The following is a 22,776-nucleotide window of genomic DNA, read 5'->3' on the forward strand; positions in this document are numbered from 1 at the left end:
GGGGGGGGGGAGAGGCTGGCTCTAGGGGGAGGCTGGGTCTGCCCAGGCAGCAGAGATGGGAGGTTGGGGGGAGGCAGTGGAGGTAGGAGGCCGGGGGGGCGTGGGTGGAGGCTGGGCCCAGCCAGCCTGCACAGCATATAGCAAAGTGGGGGGGTGGTGGAGAGGCTGGGCCAGCCCAGGAAGCAGAGGAGGGGAGGCCAGGCCAGGCCAGGCAGCAGAGGGAGGGGCTGGAAGGGGAGGATGGCTCGGCTTGGCCTTGCTTAGGCTGTGGAAAGGGTAGACTAGGCCTGCCCAGGCAGCAGGGGGGGGGGAAGGGAAGGCCAGGGAGGAGGAAGGCCAGGCCAGGCCAGCCCAGGCAGCAGAGGGGGGAGGAGAGAGGCCGGGCCAGCCCAGGCAGGGTGTGTGTGGGGGGGCTGGGTGAGGGCGGATCTTATTTTTACTGAGAGGCATCTGAGATTGAAAGGAAATGGAGCCTTTCAAGCCACAGGAATGTATCACTGCGCCCTACCCAAGGGTGGGGGTGGGGGTGAGATGGGGTCGTGCGGGCAGCTTGTGGGGGCGGGCAGGTTGGCACAAGGAGATGTGTAGATGCATCCCTGGTGTCAAGGCTTTGCCACCCACAGCCCCTGTTGCCCACAAGCAGTGGAGAGGGTGTGTGGAAACAAAAACACTGCATGTGGATGGGTGTATGTGAGACTGTGCGCATGTGAGACAGTGTGAGCAAGCCTGTGAGACTTTGTGTGACCCTGTGAGACTGTGAGTGTGAGAGCGACGGTGTGCACATGTGAGACTGTGCGTGCATGATAGTGAGACTGTGTGTGAGAGAGACTGTGAGACAGCGTGACACTGAGACTGCACATCTGAGACAGTGAGACTGTTTGCGTGTGACACTGCGTGTGACACTGTGTGAGAGCATGAAACTGTGCGTGACACTGAGACTGCACATGTGAGACTGCGAGACCGTGTGTGTGTATGACACAGACTGTGTGCATGTGTGACACTGAAACGGCGTATGACAAACTGAGGCTGTGTGTGACACTGACACTATGTATGAGACTGTGTGTGCATGTGACACTGCAAAACACTTTGTGTGTCAGACTGAGTGTGTAACTGTGTGTGTGACTGACTGTTGTGTGTGTTTAAGACCTTGTGTGAGGATGGAAGGAGGTGAGAGACTGTGTGTGTCCCTATGATGTGCATGTGTGACATTTTGTGTGTGAGACCTTCTATGGTGGAACAGTAAGAATGTGTGACTGTGTGTGTGTGTGTGTGTGTGTGTCAGAGAGAGAGACTTGTGTGTGTGTGGGGGGGGGTGCAGCTTGTGCACGTGTGTTTGTCCGAAAGCCCGTGTGTGTGTGTGTGTAGGTGTGCCCTCCTCTTTATAGCCACGCCCACTTTGTCCCAAGCCCCACCCCCAGCTTTGAGGCGTTTGCTTTTCCAATAGGTACCCAGCACTAGCCGCTGGGACTCACCCAAGGCGCGTCCAGCGCAGCACCACAAGCCACTGCCGGGCTTTTGGGGGGAGGTCTCAGTTGACCCGGCGCCCCCCCAAACCCGCCCTCCCGCCGAAGTGTGGCTCTCTCCCCCGGTGGTTTTGTGGGGGAGGGGGCGCAGCAGGGATTCCCTCCCCCCACCCCAGCTCAACCCCCAAATCACCCCCCTCCCCGCCGCGATGTACGACTGCATGGAGGCGTTCGCTGTGGCTCCCCGGCAGCTCTTCGATGTCACCAACCAAGGCTCCTGTATGCTGCGCAAGGCGAGCATCAGCCCCTGTTTCGGGGCGCTGGATCCCTTCGGCTGGCCCCAGCCGGCCAGCCTGCAATGTAGGTGGACCCCGGTTCCTCCTTGGGCAAGGGAGGGGTGGGCCGCGGCTTGACTGATGTGCTGCCGGGGATGGATGGATGGATGGTTGGATGGGTTGCCACGCGTGGGGCTGGGCCGTGGGTGGGTGTTTCCGTGGGGAGGGGCGCACGCCCGGTGGCTGAGCGCCAGTGTGGCGGGGGGCGTGTGCCACCCCTGCCCGGGGGAGGGGGGGGTATACATGTGCGTGGGTTGTTACCCGAGTGGGGGGAAGCAGAGAACCCACTTCGCGCCCGCGGTCTGGCCCCGGCTCTGCGCTTCGCTCGTTTCCTGCTTTAGAACTTTACGCCGGGGGGGGGGGGAGGTTGGGGGGGAGTGTTTTTGGGGGGGGGGGGGGGGGGGGGGCGTGGGTCCCCCCCCCACCGTCATCCTCCATCCATGGCCTCTCTCCGCTTTACCCTGCTCCTGGGGTGGGGTACAGTTGGGGGGACAACGTGGCTCAGTTTCAGGGGCCTTGGGGTCCCCTGTCTTGTTTGGCTGGGGTTGGGGGTCGCGTGTCCCTTTCGAGTCCCCCTTTGTCTTTAGCGCGTTAATGAAAAGCCCCGGAGGGCAGGAAAATGAGGACCAGATGAGGGTGCGCTTTGAAGCCGATCCCAGGGGACCTCGAGCAGGGGGTGGGGGTGTGTGTGTGCGGGAGGGGGGGCGGCGAGCAAGGCAGGAGGGGTCATTTCTTCCAGCCTCACTAGCCAGAGCCAGGGAATTTTTTGGTTTCTTTCTTTTAAATATGGAAATTTGGCGGCGATCCACCGAGCCGTGCAAACAGGATGAGGGATTGGAGATGTGCTGGGAGAGGAGCCTGTGGCCGGAGGTGTGTAGGGGGCACAGCATTGGGTCTAGCACCCCAGCTGTAATCCCCCCCCCCACCCCGGCAGAGCCAGGAGCAGGGAAGGGGTGTGGAACTAGTAAATGGGGGGGTGGGAGGAATCTTCCATCCCCAGGACCCCCGGCTGCTCTGAGCCTACAGGCTCCCTTTGAGTGGCGGCCAAATCTCTCTGCCTTTGGCAGCCACCACTTCTGTTTACAAGTTGAGGAACAGGCTGTTTTCAGCAGCCGGTTGTAGGGCAGGGAGAACGCCCCGTCGCAGCCCCGGGCACCTAGCGGGGCAGAGATGGGCATAGGGATGGGGTGGGGCGCCCCCCCCCAAGTAAATCTGACCTTTTCTCTCGTCCATCTCAGCCCCCCACCCCCTTTCCAACGGTTTCATTTCAGCGCTGGCCCCACCCGACTCTGCCAAGCTTTTCCCTGCCAAGGCTGCTCCTGTCTCGCTAACTCCCCGCTCCAAAATGGGGCACATAACCCTTCCTTAGCACCCTGGGCCTGGGGAGCAGGTCGAGGCCTGGACAGATCCCTAACGTGCCACCCCCCCAAAGTTTCCATCCAGGTGGGTTTTTTTAGACTAGGAATCCATTGCAAACCCAGGACCTGTCTGGCATTCAGAGCCAGGTGGTAAAGACACCCCAAAACACTGTGGGGGATTGGGCTCCCCCATGTGTGTGCGGTGGGGGGGAGGAGGGTGACTGCTTTTCCTTTCTCTCCTTCATTTGCTCCCAGCTCCTAGCCTCACTTGCTCCTCTCTTCAGCCTCAGTTTCCCACAGGGTACCCATCCCCCTGGAATTTTTAGCTTGGGCAGGACCCCACCTCTCCCAGGTGTAGTGTAGGCTTGGGCTATGCCGATTGGCTACAGGGCCTGAGCCTGGGGTCTTCAGTTGTAACTGGAATCTTTAGCTGCAGGTGAATGGGAAACCACACCTGCTGCCAGCTTGGGGTCTCCTCCCCACTCTGTGGCAGGAGGGTGGGAAACGACCCAGCAGTCCAGCAGGACAGCTGCATGCAGATGTGCCGGAATGGTTCTGTCCAGACCTGGTGCAGGGTGCCCCAGAGAACAACCAAGGCGGAGTGCTCGCCCAGTGCCCACCCAGCCTGGAGAGTTACCTCTGCCATCTGCTTTCACCACGGTGGGAATCAGGGATCCGGGTCGGGTGGACCCGGAACATGCATGTTCCTGTGGTTGTTTAGAATAGTAGCAGCTAGACGCCGCGGCTGAAATCAGGGCCCCCTTGTGCCAGGTGCTGCAACAGAGCCAGTCCCTGCCCCAAAGAGCTCCCAGTCTGCAGAGGCGAAGGGAAACTGAGGCAAAGGGACTTGCCCCGGGTCACACAGCAGGTCACTGGCACAGCTGGGAACAGAACCCCAGGTCTCCCCCATCCTTGGTGTAATGAGTCGCTCCTTGGCACTGGCTGCATGGGACACCTAAAACATTCACCTCATTTGCCTGGAATGAGCGCCCACCCCCTTGCGTTAACATCCCTCCCTCTACCCCAGCGACCTCTCTGCCCATGGGCTCCGGCTGGCAACCCGATGCCAGAATCCCCCCTCTCCTTGCCCCAGGTTTCACGTGAGGCCGACCCAGCCTCAGCCGACCCCCAGGTAGTTTGGAGAAGCAGCACCTGGACTGGCCCTCCGAACCGAACCTCTCTTTGCTCACCCCTCCCCTTCCTGAGCCAGGACACACCTCTGTCTGTCCTCATCTCTGGGCTGGCAACTCCTCTGGCTCAGGGCCTAGCTGCTAATCTCCCCCAATGGAGCCAGGCCAGCCGGGTTGTCCCCACCCTGGAGCTGGCATCCCCACCTGGGAAGGAGGGGCTGCCAGACAAGAATTCCCACTCTGCTTGACTGCACTCACCCCACAAGGGGCATAGCAGGGGCAATCAGGCCGGGTAGGGGGGTGGCCCCTGCTCTGTGCACACTGGGGGAGCAGGGGCCACCCCCACCCCTCAGGCAGCAGGGTACACAAGGCTCATGGGTGTAGGTCTTACATCAGCATGGCCCCATTGAGATCAGCGACCGGGCCCCAGGGCCCCATCCAGACCCTAGGTGGAAGAGTCCTATTTTGATTTCCTGCCATCTCGCCCCCATGCCCCCCTGCCTTGGCAGCAATCTTCCTGAGGGCAACTTTTGGGGTAGTTCTCCCCAACCCCCCCTATTCCGCTGACCCATATGTCATGGAAACCACAGTGAGCGAGGTCACCAGGGTGGCCCCGGAGCGGCTGTTGTCAAAGGGATCAGGAGGCAATTTGGGGCTGGGCTGGCAAAAGCAGTGGCTACTAAGCTTCCCAGCCTGGTAGCCTGTGGCACCTCCTGGGCAAGGAAGAGCTGCTGTAGTGATTGATCAGGGGTGTGGGTGTGGGTGAGTGTGTGTCTCCTAGACAGCAGAGGAGCATGCATTTGTTTGTGTGTGTTTGTGTCGGTTTGCATGGGTGTGCCCAGGCATGGGGTGGGGGTGCGGTTCTGGGTGAGCCCTGCCCCGGGCTGGGCTGTGTGTCTTTGCTTGAGGCTGCGGGCATGTGTGGGTGTTTGGCTGTGGTGTGTGTCTGAGTGTGCGGGGGGGGGGGGGGGGGGGGGGGGGGGGGCCGTGTGTGGATTACTCCCTTTGTAAAGTGTCAGGAATGCAGTTACTGAGACAAATGGCTTATATAGCGACCCAGCTGCAAACATTTTACGGCCGGTTATAAATGGCCTGTTTGAAGCTGTGCGAGGCTAGGGCAGGAATTTCCTCAATTTCAGCAATTTAGGCTTTAAAAAAAAAAATCTCAACCCCCCCCAAACTCCCCCCCCCGGGGCAGGCAGCGGGAGGACTGGGAGAAGGACCCTTAGCTGGGCCCAGCAAGAACAAGTGGGCTGGGCCATCAGAACCAGGCTTGTGGGAGAGCTGGCCCCGTGACAGCTCCCTCAGGAGCCTGCCCAGGGACCTTGTATTAAAGGATTCAGTAGGGCCGTGGGTTGCTGCTGATGCTGGCGTGGTTGTGCCAGGTTGTGCAGATGCCAGTCAAGAGCTTTGCAGCCTCCTGTGAGCACGGGGTGTACTGGGTGAAAGGTAGAGCTGTGGGGCCACAAATGAGCCCAGATAAGAGAACTGGTCGCCAGTGGTGTGTGCCCCTAAATGTTCCCTTGCTGGAGGGCAAGACCACCCCTGCCCTTCGGCCCGCCACGCCCCCAGCTAGTCCAGGAGCGGGCTAGGCAGCCCCCCTGTGCTGGCATCGCTGGTGGCAATCCAGAAGCGAGCAAAAGGCACAAGCCACAAGGTGGGTTGGTGTCCTGTGGAAGACCAGCGTTGCAGTGGGAGTCCCAGCCCAGATCTGCACACACAGGCCCCGGGCTACCAACACCACCGTAGCAACTGGCATTAAGCAGCCCCGCTGACGGGCGGAGAGGCCAAGGACTGAACAGGTCAGGCAGCCCAAATTCCCATCCGACCCACTGGCTGCTCCTCCGAGAGAGTTCAGAGCGGTGCTGGGATGGGAAAGCAGCGCAGGGCTGAAGGAAGAGAGGGGATGCCAGGCAGCTGAGCTGGGTTGCAGCATGGGGGGAGGGGTTGCTGCAGGGCTGAGCTGGGGTGCAGCGAAGGGGGAGCAGAGACATGGCAGGGCCGAGCTGGGCACAGCACCTGCCGTCCTGCCCCCTCCAGTCCAGCGGGCGCAGCCCCCGTTAGCTCGGCAGCTGCCCCTTCTGCGCTGAGCGTTTCCTGCCAGCGGCTTGGCTCTCCTGCCCACACCCTCCTGCTGGTGCCCGCTCTGACGCGGGCATGCGGCGGCGGGCAGGATGCAATTGACTAGCGAGGGACCCTGCCCTGGTGTGACGCCACCCCCGGCCCCTCTCTGATTGGCTGCTTGGTGGGTGGTGGAGGGGCACCTGCTGCGCTGAGAGGAAATGACCCAGCATTATGGGAACAGGCTGGCAGCGGGGCCATGGCAGTGGGGCGTGGGGGGGGAAGGGGAGCGCCGTGCGTCAGGTGCCCACGTGGCTTTGGCAGAGAGACGATTGCAAGCCCAAGGGGGGGGGGGGGGGCGGGGGGGGAGGAGATTGAGTCACAGGAGCCCATCGGCGCCTCCCCAGGCAGCCCCGTGTAAAACAGCCTGGGGCCGCAGCAGCTCTGGCTGCCTCTGAGTGCTACGCCCCAGGATTCGCGGGGCCCGGGCCCTTCCTGGCTCCCGGCGCTGGGTCTGCAGGTGGGGCTGTCAGATGGTTGGGGAATGGGGTGACAGGCTCCGTCCGTCTGCGTGTCCCTCCATCCCACACACATCCCCAGGGGAGCGGAGCGCCCAGCGTTCTCCCTCTGGGGTTGAGGATTTAGGGGAGCAGGTGGGGTGGTTCAAGCCACCCCTTCCCCAAAGTAACCCCCCCCAAGCCCCCACCCCAGGGCTCCTGGGAGGGTTGGCGTGTTGTGTACAGAAGCTATTAGGAAGGGATTAAGTTAGGGTTGTAATGTGATTCTCTCCAGGAAATGACAGGCCCGATAGCTGGTGGCCTCAGAGGGCCAGGAGCCTGTCCCAGCCTCTTGTAAAGTTACCAGCAGGCTCCAGATCTGATAAGCCAGGAGCTGGGCCCCTTTCTCTCTCTCACCCAATGGATGGGGAGGAAGGGCTGGGCTGGGCGTGGGGGAGGGGCGGGAGGGCAGGAAAGCTGATGGGGGTGGGGGGGAGAAATGTTGCACTCTGCCCTGGATCCTGGGGCCAAAGGGATGGACATGCAATGAGGGGAGAGAGAGGGGGCTGGATGCGTGGGGTAGGCGGCGGGACGGGGGTGAACGCCAAGGGGCAGAGGGATGCGTTACAGGGGGTGGAATAGGAAAAGTGGAGAAACGTTGTGGCAGGGGGATTGATCCAGCCAGAGAACGACTCTCCCCCAGGGGAAAGGCTGCGAGCCCCATTGCGCTGCGGCCTGGAGCTGGATCTGATAGGCACGTCGTCCCCCCAGGGGAAAGGGCGGGGAGCCCCATCATTCCGCAGCAGGGAGCTGGATCTGGCTGGCTCATTGTTCCCCCAGGGGAAGGGCCAGGAGCCCAGGTGCTTTAGGTCAAAGCGATGTAGCAGGGACCCACCCTGCCCTGGCTGGGAGGGCTGCACCAAGGGGCTCTTCTCCGCTCCCAGATCCCAAAGTCCTGACTCCCCGCTAAGGGGAAACGAAGCCCCTGGCAGTGCTAGGTCAGTTACAGACCTTGGGACTTGACTGCCTGGTCTCTAGGAGGAGGGTAGGGCAGGGCAGTCTAGTGGCTGGGGAGTCCCGACACTAGGATTCTATTCCTAGCTCTGCCACTCACCTTGGGCAAGTCTCTGTGCCTCAGTTTCCCCCGCCACCCTCCATCTAGACTGTGAACTCTTTGGGGTCAGGGGCTGGCTCTCACTCTGTGTCTGTGCAGCGCCTGGCACAACGGGGCCCCGATCTCAGTAATATCAACGATAAGGTTGGCGAGGGGCCAGCTGAGGAGGTGCAATTGGGAGAGTGGTGTCTGGGTGCCCGTGCCATTGCTGAGCCCCTTGCAGTGCCAGGGGGAGGGACCAAAAAGGGCCCCAGAGCTGAGCTTGTGTGTGGGGAGAGGGGTTGAAATATAATGGGGTGTAGGGGACAGGATTGCCCCTCTCCCCTTTGCTATCCATGTATTGGGAGCTGGTGGGGTGCAGGGGGCAGCTCTTGGCCACCCACACTGTTGGGTGGGCCAAATCCAGGGCTGGCGCTTTGATCATCCAGAGTAGAATAAACAGATTTTACATTGGTTCACAAAGGAGATCAGTATATTATCCCCATTGTATAGCTGTGGAAACCGAGGCACAGGGAAGCAACTTACTCAAGGTCACACAGCAGAGCTGGGACTAGAACCTAGGTCTATCCTGACTCCCAGTCTAGTGCTACAGCCATTAGGCCATACTGCCCCATTGCTTTACCCCATGGCTTTGCCCAGCCTAAGCTTTTGCCTGGATCTGGTTTTTGCATCTGAACATGAGGCTGGTCGGTGGAGCACTGAGCTCCACTAGAACCACCATGAACCTCCCTTTGGCAGAGGAATTGGCCTTTCCCCTCCTGGCCCAGTGAGCGCAGGCATTGGGAGGCAGGGCTCCTGTGTTCCCTCCCCAGCTCTGGGAGGATTGATATCAGTGGATAGAGCAGGGGAAGGGAGTCAGGCCTCCTGGATTCTATTCGCAGCTTTGGGTGCTGTGTGATCTTTGGGATTACAGCTGGGAATCAGGACTCCTGGATTCTCTTCCCGGCTGCTCCATGTATTAGCTGTGTGATCTTAAGCCAGTCACTTCCCTGCGCTGCGCCTCAGTTTCCTCGTCTAGGAAACCCCCGCTCTGCCTCCCTGAGGCTTAATTAACAAGTGTCCGCGGAGCGCTTTCAGATCAAAGGGCAAAGGATCAGAGTTATTAATCACTCTGGCAGGTTGCTGCTCGCTGCACCTGCTGGCATGCGGCAGCCACCTGACGGGAATGCAAAGCCCTCTTCCACGCTTTGACTCCCTGACATTGCCTGGCCCTGCTTTAACCACTGCCACGGTGTTTGAACAGCAACCAGTCCTTTTATCCAGCTGCTGCAGAGACACAGGAGTGATCCTGGGCGGGGAGATGAGAGCATCTTCCATCATGTACCAGAGCGGTTCGGATTGAAAACACGGGGGCATCTGCTCCGTGGGCCACGTGCAGTTACACGGGCGAAGACCACGTCTCAGGGAGACCATGCAGTGCCACGGAGCAGCCCAGGGCCAGCTCTGACCGAAAACCTTTGCTGGTGCAGCAGTGTTGGAGAGGGGGGTGATTTTTAATGACATTTCTTAAGCCCCAGTGTAGACACGGTTCTACTGGTGTCAGAGCGCTTAGGTAGGTGTAGCTTAGGCCAGAGCGCAGTACAGACTTCTGGCAGTGCAACTGTAGGCTGCCTCCACATATAAGTACATAGGTATTCCTGTACCGGGAAAGCACCACACGGCTTTATTTTGCCTTATTATTCCTATACCGGCAAAAGCATGTTTTGGCCAGCAGAAGCTGCGTGCTAGGAGCGTTTGCTGGGGTAGCTGATCTGGTGAAGACCTAGCCCAGGCTGGGAGCTAGAGAGCCAGAGGCCTGGTCGCCCTAGCTAGCTACATTGCTCAGGACTGTGAAGAATTTCATGGCCTAAGTTCTGTAGTTCAATCAGCCTAACGACGTGGGAAGTGTCTACATCACGGTGCTTAAGTGGCACATTTGCAGCGGCGTAGCTGTGCGGCTGTAGCAGCTGCCATGTAGACAGACCCAGAGAGAACCCCAGGGTCCTATCTGTGTCCAGCCGCCTCAGTACAAACTCCCCTTTATACTCCTCACAGCAGGGCCCCATCTAGGACTGATGCCCTAAAAGGGATCCAGGATCCAGGCAGATGCCCCGGAACGGAGCACGAGTCACATTGTGGTCCCCATTACACGTCACTGGGCTGGGTCATTCATAAGCACATAAGAACGGCCATAGTGGGTCAGACCAATAGTCCGTCTAGCCCAGTATTCACAATGGCCAGAGCCAGATGCTTCAGAGGGACTGAACAGCACAGGACATGATCAAGTGATCCATCCTCTGTCCAGTCCCAGCATCCGGCCAACAGAGGTTTAGGGACACCCAGATCATGGGATTATGAGCCTGACCATCTTGGTTAATAGCCGTTGATGGACCTGTCCTCCATCCACTTAGCTAATTCTTTTTTTATCTCAGTTATACTTTTGGCCTTCACAATATCCCCTGGCAAGGAGTTCCACAGGTTAACTGTGCATTGTGTGAAGAAGTGCTTCTTTATGTTTGTCTGCAACCTGCTGCCTATTAATTTTATCGGCTGATCCCTGTTTTCTGTGTTATGTGAAGGGGTAAATACCACTTCCTTATTCACTTTCTCCACACCATTCATGATTTTATAGCCCTTTATCACATCCCCCCTTAGTCGTCTCTTTTCCAAGTTGAACAATCCACGTTTTTTTAATCTCTCCTCATATAGAAGTTGTTCCATCCCCCTAATCATTTTTGCTGGCCTTCTCTGTACTTTTCCCAATTCTAATATACCTTTTTTGAAATGGGATGACCAGCACTGCACACAGTATTCAAGATGTGGGTGCACCAGGGATTTATATAGTGGCATTATGATATTTTCTCGATCCCTTTCCTAATGGTTCCTGACTACTGCTGCACATTGAGCCGATATTTTCAGAGAACTATCCATGAGGACTACCCGGTCTCTTTCTTAAGTGGTAACAGCTAATTTAATTCAGATCAGGATCCCTCTCTCCTCCAATAGCCAATTGTCTAGGATACTGCTTCTGGGGGCTGAGGAGGCGATAAAGAACTGAGGAGCTGCTGAGAGTCTCCATAGAAATGCAAAGCGCTGTTGTCTGTCCGGGGAGCAGGAGCTAGCATCTTATGTTGGGCCTGGAAGCCCTAGAGAAGGAGAGACACTGCTACTAGATTTTTGTTTATTCCCCATCAAGGAACCAACGGTTTGGGCAATTTCCTTCTCTGGGCTTGCCCACGTGGGAAGTTATACTAAATCATCATCCTGGGATAAAGGGCTCTGGCTACCCCAGTTTAACTCCCTATGTGGACACTCTTAGGCATGGTCTACCTTTGAAATATAGATCAACCTAGCTACATCGCTCGGTGTGAAAAACTTCACCCCCCCAGAGCCTGTAGTTAAGTCAACCTAGTTCCCGGTGTAGATGCAGCGTGGGTGACGGGAGAATTCTCCTGACCTTGCCACTGCAGCGCAGGGAGCTTAGGGTTGCCAATCTTGGTTGGACGAATTCCTGGAGGTTTCATCACATGACATAATCTTTAAATGAAAGATTCACCTTTAATTCCTGGAGACTCTGGGACAATCCTGGAGGGTTGGCAGCCCTCCATCGCTCAGGGAAGCGGCTTGCCTCCATCAACGAATGCATCCCTTCTGTCGATGTAGGAAGCATCTACGCTGTGGGGCTACAGGGCCGCCCGGGGGGGGGGAAAATTGGGCAATTTGCCCCGGGCCCCTCAGGGGCCCCCACGAGAATATAGTATTCTATAGTATTGCAACTTTTTTTTATGGAAGGGGCCCCCGAAATTGCTTTGCCCAAGGCCCCCTGAATCCTCTGGGCGGCCCTGTGGGGCTACAGCAGCATCACTGCAGCTGGGTCACTGGACTGCCCGTCGTGTAGACGTAGCCTTAGTCCAGACTAAGAGTGGCTTTTCTGTGACTCAGTTTAAATCACTTCCAAAGCGACATAAGCTATATCGGGTGTTAGACTGGGATAACTATAGTGGTTTCAATCCCCCCCCCCTCCCCGTCCCTTAGCTTATCTCATAACTTCCCATGGTTTTGGTTTTGAACCTATTTAAGCTAAACCACAGTAAACTGCTCTTAATCTGAGACCTTGTCTACACAGGAAAGATAAAAGAACAGGAGTACTTGTGGCACCTTAAAGACTAACAAATTTATTAGAGCATAAGCTTTCGTGGGCCACAAATACACCAGCTATGTAAAATCAGTGTGACCGGCTAGGTGGATGCCTGCTCGGTGCACCGTGTTTGTACCCGTATAACTGTGTTGGTTGGAGGGCTGATTTTTTACTGAAAGTGACACCAATACAACCCCTTGGGCGGATGCAGTTATATTCCCCTTCCCATCTGGGAATGAGCCACACCGGCACTGATCCTGTGTGTGTGTGTGTGTGTGTGTGTGTGTGTGTGTGTGTGTGTGTGTGTGTGTGTGTGTGTGTGTGTGTGTGTGTGTGTGTGTGTGTGTGTAACTAGACCGGTAGGATTCAACCACTACAACTTCCTAGTGTGGACCAAGGCCAGGAGTTCCTCGGGGATGGGGTTTGGGGTGCTAGACCAGGGTAGTGTTACCGGTGCCTTCAGTCATACTGAGAAAATCTCTTGTGTACACAAAGCCTAAATCGGTTTCAATTTTAATCTGGTGCTGTTTTGCCCTGTAGACAAGGCTTTGGATTTGAAATTAACACAACGGCAACTGTATGGGCTCAGACCGCTGCTTGCAAGTCATCTATCTATCTATCTATCTATCTATCTATCTATCTATCTATCTATCTATCCCCATACACCCCATCTATCTATCTATACCCCCTCTATCTATCTATCTATCTATCTATCTATCTATCTATCTATCTATCCCCATATACCCCCTCTATCTATCTATCTATCTATCTATCTATCTATCTATCTATCTATCTATCCCCATACACCCCATCTATCTATCTATCCCCATATATCCCCTCTATCTATCTATAATTATACGCACCCACTCTTTCTCCCCCCTCCACATACATACCTCTCTTCTCCTCCTGGACTTTTCCCCATTTATGTCAGTGGCAGCAGGATCCCTGGGGCTTTCTTTATAGACCAAATTTGCCTTTGGTAAATAGCTGAAGGACACCCCCCCACGCCACCGCCAGCCAGCGCGTCGGGATCGGTGGTGCCGGCTGCAGGAAGAGCTGCTCCTTTTCTAGCACCGCGAGGTATAACATACACACGGGTCAGAGTGAGTCTCCCAGCCTACGTCTGGGCATTGCTCATTAAAATCTCCCCTGTGCCCTGCCCCTGAGACGAAGGGTCTTAATCCAAGGGCTTGGTGACCAGGTCCCCACTTGGGCAATCTCTCCAATGAGAAGAGATTCTCCTGCACGGTCCCTCCCTAAAATCATCACGCAGCACTGCTGGTAACCGGCTACTGTGTTCCTCCCCAGAGGCGGCTGCATCTAAGGATTGCTTGTGGTTGTAACAGGTCCTCTGGGAGGAATGTCCTGTGGAATCAGAGATGGTCCCTGCTCCCAGCATTTGGGGGGGCGGGGGGGAAGGTGTGTCTTTGGATCAGTGGATGTAGTTTTGACTCTGTCTAATAACAGACACTGGCAGAGAACTTCACGTTAATCGTATTAGTCTTCGGGGATGTAGTGGTTTGCCTAGGATCACACTGATCAGAATCAGTGACAGCTGGAAATAGAGTGAGTCAGGACTCCTGGGTTCTTTAACCACCCTACTCCCTCCGAGAACTCAGACTAGAGCCTGGACGTCCTTATTCCCTGGCCCCTGCTTTACCTAGCAGACACACTTGCCTAGATTCACAAATCCCAACTGTGTTCTCCATTGCCACACGGCTCACTCAAATCCGGGATCAGAACCCAGGAGTCCTGGAGCCCAGCCTTGGGCTCCACACACTAGGCCGTGCTCTCTGCCGAGATCTTTGGTTAGAATCCAGGAATCCACTAGGCCATACTCCCCACCCAAGTCCAGGATTAGAACCCAGCAGCCAGAACTCCACCTGCTGCTTCTCGGTGCCGTGAATCTGGTGGGCTGGGAGTCCCACAAGCAGTGGGGATCCTGCCCCCCGTCTCTAGCCCCGGGCCTGAGATGAGCTAGCTCTGTGAGCTGGCAGCCCTATTCCACCTGCTTGGAGGCAGAATGGCCCCCAGCAAGGGCCGGGAACGTGTGTGGGTTTGTTCGACCCGTGATGAAAGGCGCGGAGCATCAGGCGGCTGGCAGTGCAGAGGGGATTTATGGCCCGCCCGGCTCTTCCCCTCTCCGCGGAGGTGGGAGGCCCTGGGCACAGCGCGAACTGTCCTGACGCTGGATTTATTTCCTCCCCTCTGCTCCCACCTGTTGCAGGGCTCCGGGTTTATCTCTGCTAATGATGCTGTAGCCTTGTCAGCCTGGCTTCGGGGCTGCAGCCACAGGGTGGCTGGGGGGCCCTGGCCGTGGCTGAGGGTTTGAGCATCACCATGGTTTAGGAGTGCTCATCCGAGCAACCAGTTGGAAAGCTATCTCCCTCTCTCTCTCCGCCACACTTTCTTTCTTTCTTTCTTTCTTTCTTTCTGCCTCACGCACCCTCTCCCACCACTCCGCTGCTCCAGGCAGGAAGGAACGAGGCTGTAAAACGCAATCAGGAGGCCAGGAATTTTGTGGCTCAGTTGGTTGTTGATGAAATGGGTGAGCCGGTTCTGCCAAGCCTGCTGGGGGAGGGGTTTATTTTGAGAGCGGGGGGGGGGAGATATCTGGGAGGAGCAGAGCTGGGTTGGGGGACAGTCTTTTGGGGGGACTGGTATGCAGGGGGTGGCACTGAGGGGTGCTATCTGGGAGGAGCAGTAGCTAGGGGAGCTGTGTCGGGGGATGGTATTTGGGGAGACCGGTATGCGGGGGGGGGGGACTGGGGAGTGGTATATGGGAGGAGCAGTATCCAGGGGAGCTGTGTCAGGGGATGGAATTTTGGGGGGACTGGTATGCAGGGGCGCAGTACTGGGGAAAGGGATTAGGGAGCTCCTAGACTGGTTTTCCAGAGGGGTGCCCCTCCGTGGGAACCAGCCCTCTCTGTTGCCCACGGCCAGGCCTGGGTATCTCTGCCAGCTCTGATGGCTCATGGGATTGGGCAGACTAGGCTGATCCGGGTTGGTTTGTGGGAATGGATTTGGGGGCAAGGGCGGGATGGATTCATTGTCTCAGGGGGCCCCCTCAGAATCCAGCCGTGTCCCTGGGGAATGGGGCCCTCCCCCAGCACCTTTCAGCAGGCCTGTCACAGAGCACTGGGCCCCCTGCTTCCCAGAGACCTGCTTCGTGGTGCTGGTGTCTCAGCCAGAGGACTCAGAGACTCATAGACTTTAAGGTCAGAAGGGACCATTATGATCTTCTAGTCTGACCTCCTGCACAACGCAGGCCACAGAATCTCACCTACCCACTCCTGTAACAAACCCCTGACCTATGTCTGAGCTACTGAAGTCCTCAAATCGTGGTTTAAAGACCTCAAGGTGCAGAGAATCCTCCAGCAAGTGACCCGTGCCCCATGCGGCAGAGGAAGGTGAAAAACCTCCGGGGCTTCTGCCAATCTGCCCTGGAGGAAAATTCCTTCCCGACCCCAAATATGGTGATCAGCATGTGGGCAAGACTCACCAGCCAGACACCCAGGAAAGAATTCTCTGTAGTAACTCAGATCCCACCCTATCTTACATCCCATCACAGACCATTGGGCATATTTACCTGCTAATAATCAAAGATCAATTAATTGCCAGGGCAACACTATGGTGGCTTTGAACCCATCCCTGGGGTGGGGGACCAGGCCTCGTCCACGCACATGCCCCTTCAAGGGCTGGGGTGGGGGGGCTGTAATGATCACTAGGAGCCCAGCCCCATACCCCCTCTTGCCTGCGTAGCAAAAGATGGCAACTGGGGGCAGGAGGGCTCTGATCTGTGGGTTGGTGACCCCTGTCTGCAGCTTAGCCTTGGACCCCCTGGAAGCCAGGTGGCCAGTGAGGTCTGAGCTCTCAGTCCCCAGTCTTCATAGCAAGATGGGGGGGGGGGGCACTCACACATGCCTGCATGGGACAAGATCCCATTCACATTGGATTTGTGATCCCACCCATGTAGCCTGGGAACTGCTGTCTAACCCCACCCGGACCCCAAGGCATCTGCCCTCTAGCACTCTAATTCCTGGGGTCAGCTGAGGATTGTCCCTGCCCAGGGGCCTGCGGGTGGCTTCTGGAATATTGCATGGGTTGGGTTTCTAGGCAGGAGTTGGGTCCCATGGGTCAGATGCTGGTGAGGGAGGGGCCTTCCCTGTCCCATGGAGACAGATCTCTGGGAGCTGGGGCTGCTGGTGGGGAAGAGGGCCCAGAATCAAATCGAGACGCGCTCACCGGGGACGGTGCACACCCAGAATCAAATCGAGACGCGCTCACCGGGGACTGTGCACACCCAGAATCAAATTGAGACGTGCTCACCGGGGACGGTGCACCCAGAATTAAAGCCAAACATTCTCACCCGGGGCTGTGCACACGCACTCAGTCAAGCACACACATGCTCTCCCGTCTCTGCACCCACACAAACAACGATCCACACAGACACACTCTCTTGCAGACTCACAATCAACTCCACTGATGTAGAGATACACACACACATTCCCATGCCTCTCAAAGGCGCCTCCCTGTGTGTTTATGGGTTACTTTCAGGTAAATAAAAGGCTGCAATTGAGATATAATCACCTTACCCTCCCCTCCTTTGTCTCTCTGCTGATCTCCCAGGCGGGAGGGGAGTCACAGGGCGAGGTCTCAAATCCCCTATTGTCTTATTGTAAAGAAGGGAAAAAATGCAGAGGGTTAAAATTCATGAGCCTCTAATCGTCCACTTGGCCTGTCTGTCATGGAGATGAGATTGTCTCCCTTGGGGGGAAGGGACAGGGATGCTGGAGTCAGGAGCTCCCCCATGCATCAGCCAGGGCAAAAGGCTGCTCCCCCGGGGTGAGATCAAGGGGTGCGGGAGAGGGGCATGGAGTGTGGGACCCCGAGGGTTTTCAGGCAATTAAATGCAGGGGCATTGGTTCGGTCCATGGGGCCAGCCGCCAGCTTTGCCCCTAGATCTGAACCCCCATGGAACTTGGGGGCTCAGAGCTGAGGTTTTGGTGGGAGGCCCTAGTTCTGTTTGGCAGAAGCTGGGGCAGAAAGAAACAGGCCTGTTCCTTATTGCTGTTATGGTGGGAGTCAACAGGTGGTGCTGTCGCATAGTTGTGCTAGTTCTTAGCCTGCGGGCAGTGCTCCGCCTTGGAAGAGACACCCTATTGTTTAGTTTTGGGGGGGATGCACATGCACCCACCAGGGAGCTGTTGCAAGCAACAAGAGACAGTTTGCGCCCAGGGTGCAAGGAGGCTGCCCCCTGGCCACAGATGGCAGAGGCAGCACCCCACACCCTGCAGCTGGGTCTGCTCTCTGTGCTATGCCAGGCTCAGCCGTGCCCAGGGACGGCAGAACTGGGTGGTATGGAGGGCTAGTGTTCCCCACAATGGAAATATTGTATGTGTGTGTGGGGGGGGAGGGGCTGATGTTTCTGCCTCCATGTGTCATTCCCTGTGAACTGCGCACATGCATGGGGGGCAGGAGAGCTAGTGGGACCTGCAGGGGCTGGGGTGGCCACCATGGCATCCGGGAGCCCATGGAAACCTTCGATCTAGGCCCCCTCCTTAGTAAACTTTGGCTGCGGCCCGGTTTGCTCCCTGCCCTAATCTCTCTAACCAGGGTTAATTATTCTTGAGGCAGACTTGCTCCCTGGGAACTGGGCTTTGGGGTTGGGGCTGAGATTTATTACAGAGGGGATTGCATGTGTGCCGTTTGTCACTGCCTCTGTTCCAGGCCTGGCGAAGGAAGCATATGCAAGTTGCACTAAGTAAAGTACCCAGTTCTCTGTGTTACTGCTTTCTCCCGCCATGGGAAGCTGATCAGCAAGGCCCTGAGATCCACACCCCAGTATTATAACCGCTGCTACAGTCATGCCGAGAGGCCCCAGCCGTGATCGGGGCCCTGGTGTGCAAGGTGCTGCGCACGCTGCACAGGGTCACCAATGCTAGTGGTGTTGTTGGAGTGTCACTTTGAGATCTCTGGTTCCTGGCCGCTGAGGATTTCTGCCTGAGCTTGCAAAGGTTTCTGGGCAGCAAGTGCCAGCGGAGGGTGCTGCTCCCCTGCCCATGCAATCTGTGCCCTGCATGGGACCAGCAGTCCAGGGCAGCAGGGCCCAGCTCGGGGGCAGCTCTGCCTTCCTGGCAGCACTAAGTGGGGCTGGGAGAAGTGAGGCAAGCAAGGGTGTGCCCCTTGTGGCGCACCCTGCTGAGGGTGGTGGCGATAGAAGAGGGGATCCCAGGAGTGTGTGTGCCACCTACGCCATCTCTAGCCCGGCTGTACGCTCCCAGCACTGGGCAAGGGCAGTGTCTGGGGTGTTGGGTGGGGACAGGAGCGGCGCCAGGGTTTTTGGCGCCCTAGGCGGGGGTCCTTCCGCGCTCCCGGTCTTCGGGGCACTTCGGCGGTGGGTCCCAGAACGAGTGAAGGACCCGCCACAGAATTGCCGCCGAAGACCCGGAGCGCAGAAAGACCCCCCCGCCGCCGAATTGCCGCCCCCTCAAATCCTGGCGCCCTAGGTCGCCTAAATGGAAGCACCGGCGCTGGGTGGGGAGCTGGGGAAGAGCCAGAGCCCGCATCCTGGGAACAGGAGGAATTAGTCAGGTGGTAGATGGGGAGCTGATATCCAGGGGAGGGGGAAAGGATCTGAGCAGGGGGCTGGAGCCAAGGAAGGCAGCCAGAGAGGGTGCAGAGCTGAAGTAGGGTAGTGCCCATTGGCGGGGCAGGGCACCGAGGAGGGAGCCTGGGGAAGGGGGTGAGGGTGGGGAAGGGTCCCATCTGTCAGCCAGAAGCAAATGGCTGGGGTATGTATCTCTGTGCGTTTCAGGATGAGACTGGAAAGATGCATGGACACCAGGTCAGCAGCAGAACCTAGGTGTCCTGGGGCCCAGTCTGTTGCTTGGCCACCAACTCATGTGGCTGCTTCCCCGAGTCTCATCCTTTTGCTGGGTGGGCTGAACAGTGCCCAGTGGAAAACCCTTCTCTCTAGAGGGCTCACCGTCTAGCCTGATTTATCACTAAAGACCTCATGGAGAGCAGCAGGGAAATAACCTAATCCTGTTCTAGTATAACGCTGGCTTCTACTGCTTGAGCTATAGGAGCATCCCCCTCAGCCAATAACAGTACAGGGCCTATGACACAGCTGGGCAGTTCTGACTGTGTCCAGTAGAGGGCAGCATTGCACACATCAACAGCTCTGCTCCTCGCCCGTAATATATAGGGGCTAGTCGCCACTCACACCACAATTTGCACAAGAGAAACAAAGCAGTGAATGAAATATGCTATCAGTTTAAAATGTCTCCCCTAGAAAGTTCCTGGTTTTCATGTATCCTGTGGGATGCTGCTGAACTCTGGGAGTTGCCTGGAAACTCTGCACCTGTGGTATTTCTCGGGCTGTTTCATCAATAAGTTCCAGAGTTAACATCACATCAAAAGGGAGCAGTTTGAGTTACTGCTTTGGGCTGGCTGGCTGCAGACTCAGGCAGTGGCTTGTCGTCGTGTTTGGAAGGTTATTGATATAACTTGAAGGGCTGGCAACTTACACTTAAATTCTGTAGAAACACCCCCCCCCCCTTTGTCCCCCAAAACCCAGAGGGAAGAAAGATTGCTTGGAAGTTGCATACTCTGCCATGCTGGTTTGTTATTGTTGGGTCTCTTGTGAGTGCTGGAGCTGGGTGTACTAGTATGTTGCTGTAGGGTTGCTTCTTAGCACCAGTCTGTACACACAGATTTGTTATTTTAGAGCTGCTCAGGGCTAGAGGGCTCCACACGCTGTTTCGTTATTGTAGGGTTGCTCAGAGGCCCAACGTTGTAGGGTTGCTATTGTTTTCCTTTTTTAAGAAAAATGAACGTGAGATGCACACCCTGCTGGCCCCCCTCCTCCTGGCTTTGGAGACTGTCCAAACCTAGGCAGCGCCCGCCCCCTCCCCGTTCCATCGCGGGGGTCTACCTGGACTGACGGGGGTTTTGGGACTCCGCTGCTCTGAGTGCAGGCTTCCCGGGGCTAGGGTGGGGATAAAGCAGCCAAAAGGCAAGAGGCAGGACACACAATGCTGGGCCCTCTGTGGAGGGATAAGCCCGCAGTCCCCGTGGGGTATGGGTGTGCCCCCTCCATCCCCTTGCCCCCCTCCCCGCCCCGCCGCCATGGGCCTGGGGGAAGGGGGATTAGGTTACACGGCTCTGGTAACAATTCCAACCTGTTTGGACTGGAATGTGGCATTTAGAGCCCGGCTACAGGAAATTCGCTCTGTGCTGAAAGATAGAATTGAAAACAGTTTGCAGCCCGGCCTGGGGGCGCCTGGCTGGCTGGGGGAGCAGGGGGTGGGGGTCTGCCTCTGGCCTGGGGTGGAGGGCAGGGGGATGGGGGGCTCGCTCTGGCCTGCAGGGAGCAGAGAGATTGTGGGGGCTGGTTCTGGCAAGGGGGAAAGTAGGGGGCTGGGGGGCTGGCTCTGGCCTTGGGGGAGAGCAGGGGGATGGGGGGGGCGGCTGGCTCTGGCCTGGCAGGGCAGAGGATTGGGGGGCAGGCTCTGGCATTGGGACAGGTTGTGGAAGGATTTGTTCCCCTCTGGTTAATTTGGCCAGTGCTAAATTCCTAGCAAGTGGCCCTGGCAGCCCTAGGCCGGAGGTCTCCCACAGTAGCATGTTCCTTGGGGCCCATCCTGACCCCGCAGGACACCTCCCCCCCCCCAGGATGGGAAGCCCCCAACACCAGGACTCAGAGAAGGCTCCTGACAGAAGTTGGGGGGATTTTACCAGCCCCCCCACGCTGGCAGGGCCGTCCCCGATCGCCTTGATCCTGCTGCCCTTGGGGTTTACCCTGCCGTTCCCTCTCTCTTCAGCCGTGGAGACCCAGAGCACGAGTTCGGAGGAGATGGTGCCCAGCTCGCCCTCGCCGCCCCCGCCCCCCCGCGTCTACAAGCCCTGCTTCGTCTGCAACGATAAGTCCTCTGGCTACCACTACGGCGTCAGCTCCTGCGAAGGCTGCAAGGTAACGGGGACCCCCACCCTTGGGGCCAGCAGCACGGCTTGGGGCTCCGCCAACTCCTTGCTTTGCCCCTCTGGAGCCTGGCTCTCCGTTGGGCACCCCTCGGGGCAGCCAGAATCGCCTGCTGCCCAGGGTCTTTGCTGGTCACACGGGGGCTTCTTCCCCAGCTGCCGGGCGGGTGGGTCTTGCTCAGGGTCCCACCGACGGCCAGATTCGGGGTTGGGCAGGAATTTCCCCCCAGGTCAGACTGGCAGGGACCATGGGGGTTTCCACCTTCCTCTGCAGCATGGGGGGGCGGCTCGCCGGCTGGAATCATCCAGGCACATGACCCCTAATCAGTTCCCTGCCGTTGCCGGGGCCTCGGGCACCTCGGTCTCTCCTGTTCTCTGCGGGTGGCACGCACCAGTTCAGTCTCCTGGGGAAATGCTTCAGTCTAGCCCAAGAGACTCGGTGTCCAGGGGTTTCGGCGTGAAATGGAATGGCCTGTGCTGTCCAGGAGGTCAGACTAGAGGAGCCGAGGGTCCCTTCTGACCTGCACTGAGAGGTCTTAAACTAACCACCGAAAGACCTGGGTACCAGAGAGCAGACAATGGGGAGAGCTTGTGGTATGGTTGCTATGACAAGATGGGGTCCTATTGTGCCAGGCGCTGCACAGACCTCAGCTGAGATCAGGGCCCCGTTGTGCCAGGGACAGTCCCTCCCCCAAAGGGCTCACAATGCAAACAGAGGGGAACAGACTTTTGGAAGTGCAGTCATTATTTTGCAGGAATAGTGGCTTTGAGTCCAAAATAGAGTGTCCAGGGGGTCACTATTCTGGAATAGCAGCATAGTCTGAACACCTGAGTGCTGGGTTAGGGCTTGGGACCCCTGGGTTCTAGTCCTGGCTCTGTTGGGTGACCAGTCACTGCCTCTCTTTGTGTCTCAGTTTCCCCACCTGTAAAATGGGGCTAGCGATAGGCACCCCCTTTTTAAAGTGCTTTGAGATTTGCTGATGAAACGAGCTAGGTGTCATTATTATTCCAGTCAATTTCCCCGTGTAGACAAGCCCTAAGAGAATGACCAGGATAGAGACAATTTGTGGGGCGTGAAGGCCAAGGGGGACACCTGGCCCATTTAAAACTGATCCCAGGGCGTTTTCAAAATGATGGCACTGTGGAACTCACCACCACTGGATGTTCTTATGCAATAGGATCTGTCAGGGATGGCTTAGATATACGTGCTGCCTCAGTGCAGGGAGAGGGACTGGGTGACCTCTTGAGGTCCCTTCCAGCCCTACACCTCTACAATTCAATAGGATTTAGAGAAAGGCAAGGCAATTACATGAATAGTGAATTGCATTGGAGGCCAGGATGTGCAAAGGGGCCCAAGGTGGTTGGGCGCATTGCATTTGGGCACCCCACTCCCTTTGCAGATCCCAGCCAGAAGGCCTATACATTCTCCTGCTGATGGCACAAGCTAGCTCCTAAATGCCAGGGGTCAGTCCATGATTGCCCGTGAGGAGGGGGTTGACTCTCCAGCCTCCCCAGTGTCAGACCCGGCGCACTGGGCTGGATGGACTATTGCTCTGATCTGCTGCAGCGACTGGTGCTCCAGCATGCCAGGTGGGGGGCGGGGTGTGCTGGAGAGGGGGGTTCTGTTTGCGTTTGGGGGTGCAGCTTTGCCAAGACACCTGCTCAGAGCTGTAGGGAGCATGGGGTAACCCCTTCCCCGCCTCTTCTTCTCCCCCC

At 57.3% G+C, this 22,776-nt stretch overlaps 1 protein-coding gene across 6 annotated transcripts in view; it reads left to right on the forward strand.

Moving 5' to 3' along the window:
- The window catches only part of RARG (retinoic acid receptor gamma), a 71,205-nt gene that overhangs the window by 40,407 nt on the left and 8,022 nt on the right, over positions 1-22,776 (forward strand). For 5 of the 6 annotated variants that reach the window (XM_026660697.2, XM_026660693.2, XM_026660695.2 and 2 more), the window contains exon 3: positions 20,904-21,052. In XM_026660697.2, the coding sequence (XP_026516482.1) occupies positions 20,904-21,052 (149 nt within the window). Of the gene's footprint in view, positions 1-1,477; positions 1,824-20,903; positions 21,053-22,776 lie in introns of those variants that run through there. The other variant, XM_026660698.2, reaches the window with a different exon arrangement.

The sequence above is a fragment of the Terrapene carolina genome, unplaced genomic scaffold, assembly GCF_002925995.2.
Source record: "Terrapene carolina triunguis isolate 2854851 unplaced genomic scaffold, T_m_triunguis-2.0 Scaffold836, whole genome shotgun sequence".
Classification (NCBI taxonomy): Eukaryota; Metazoa; Chordata; order Testudines; family Emydidae; genus Terrapene; species Terrapene triunguis.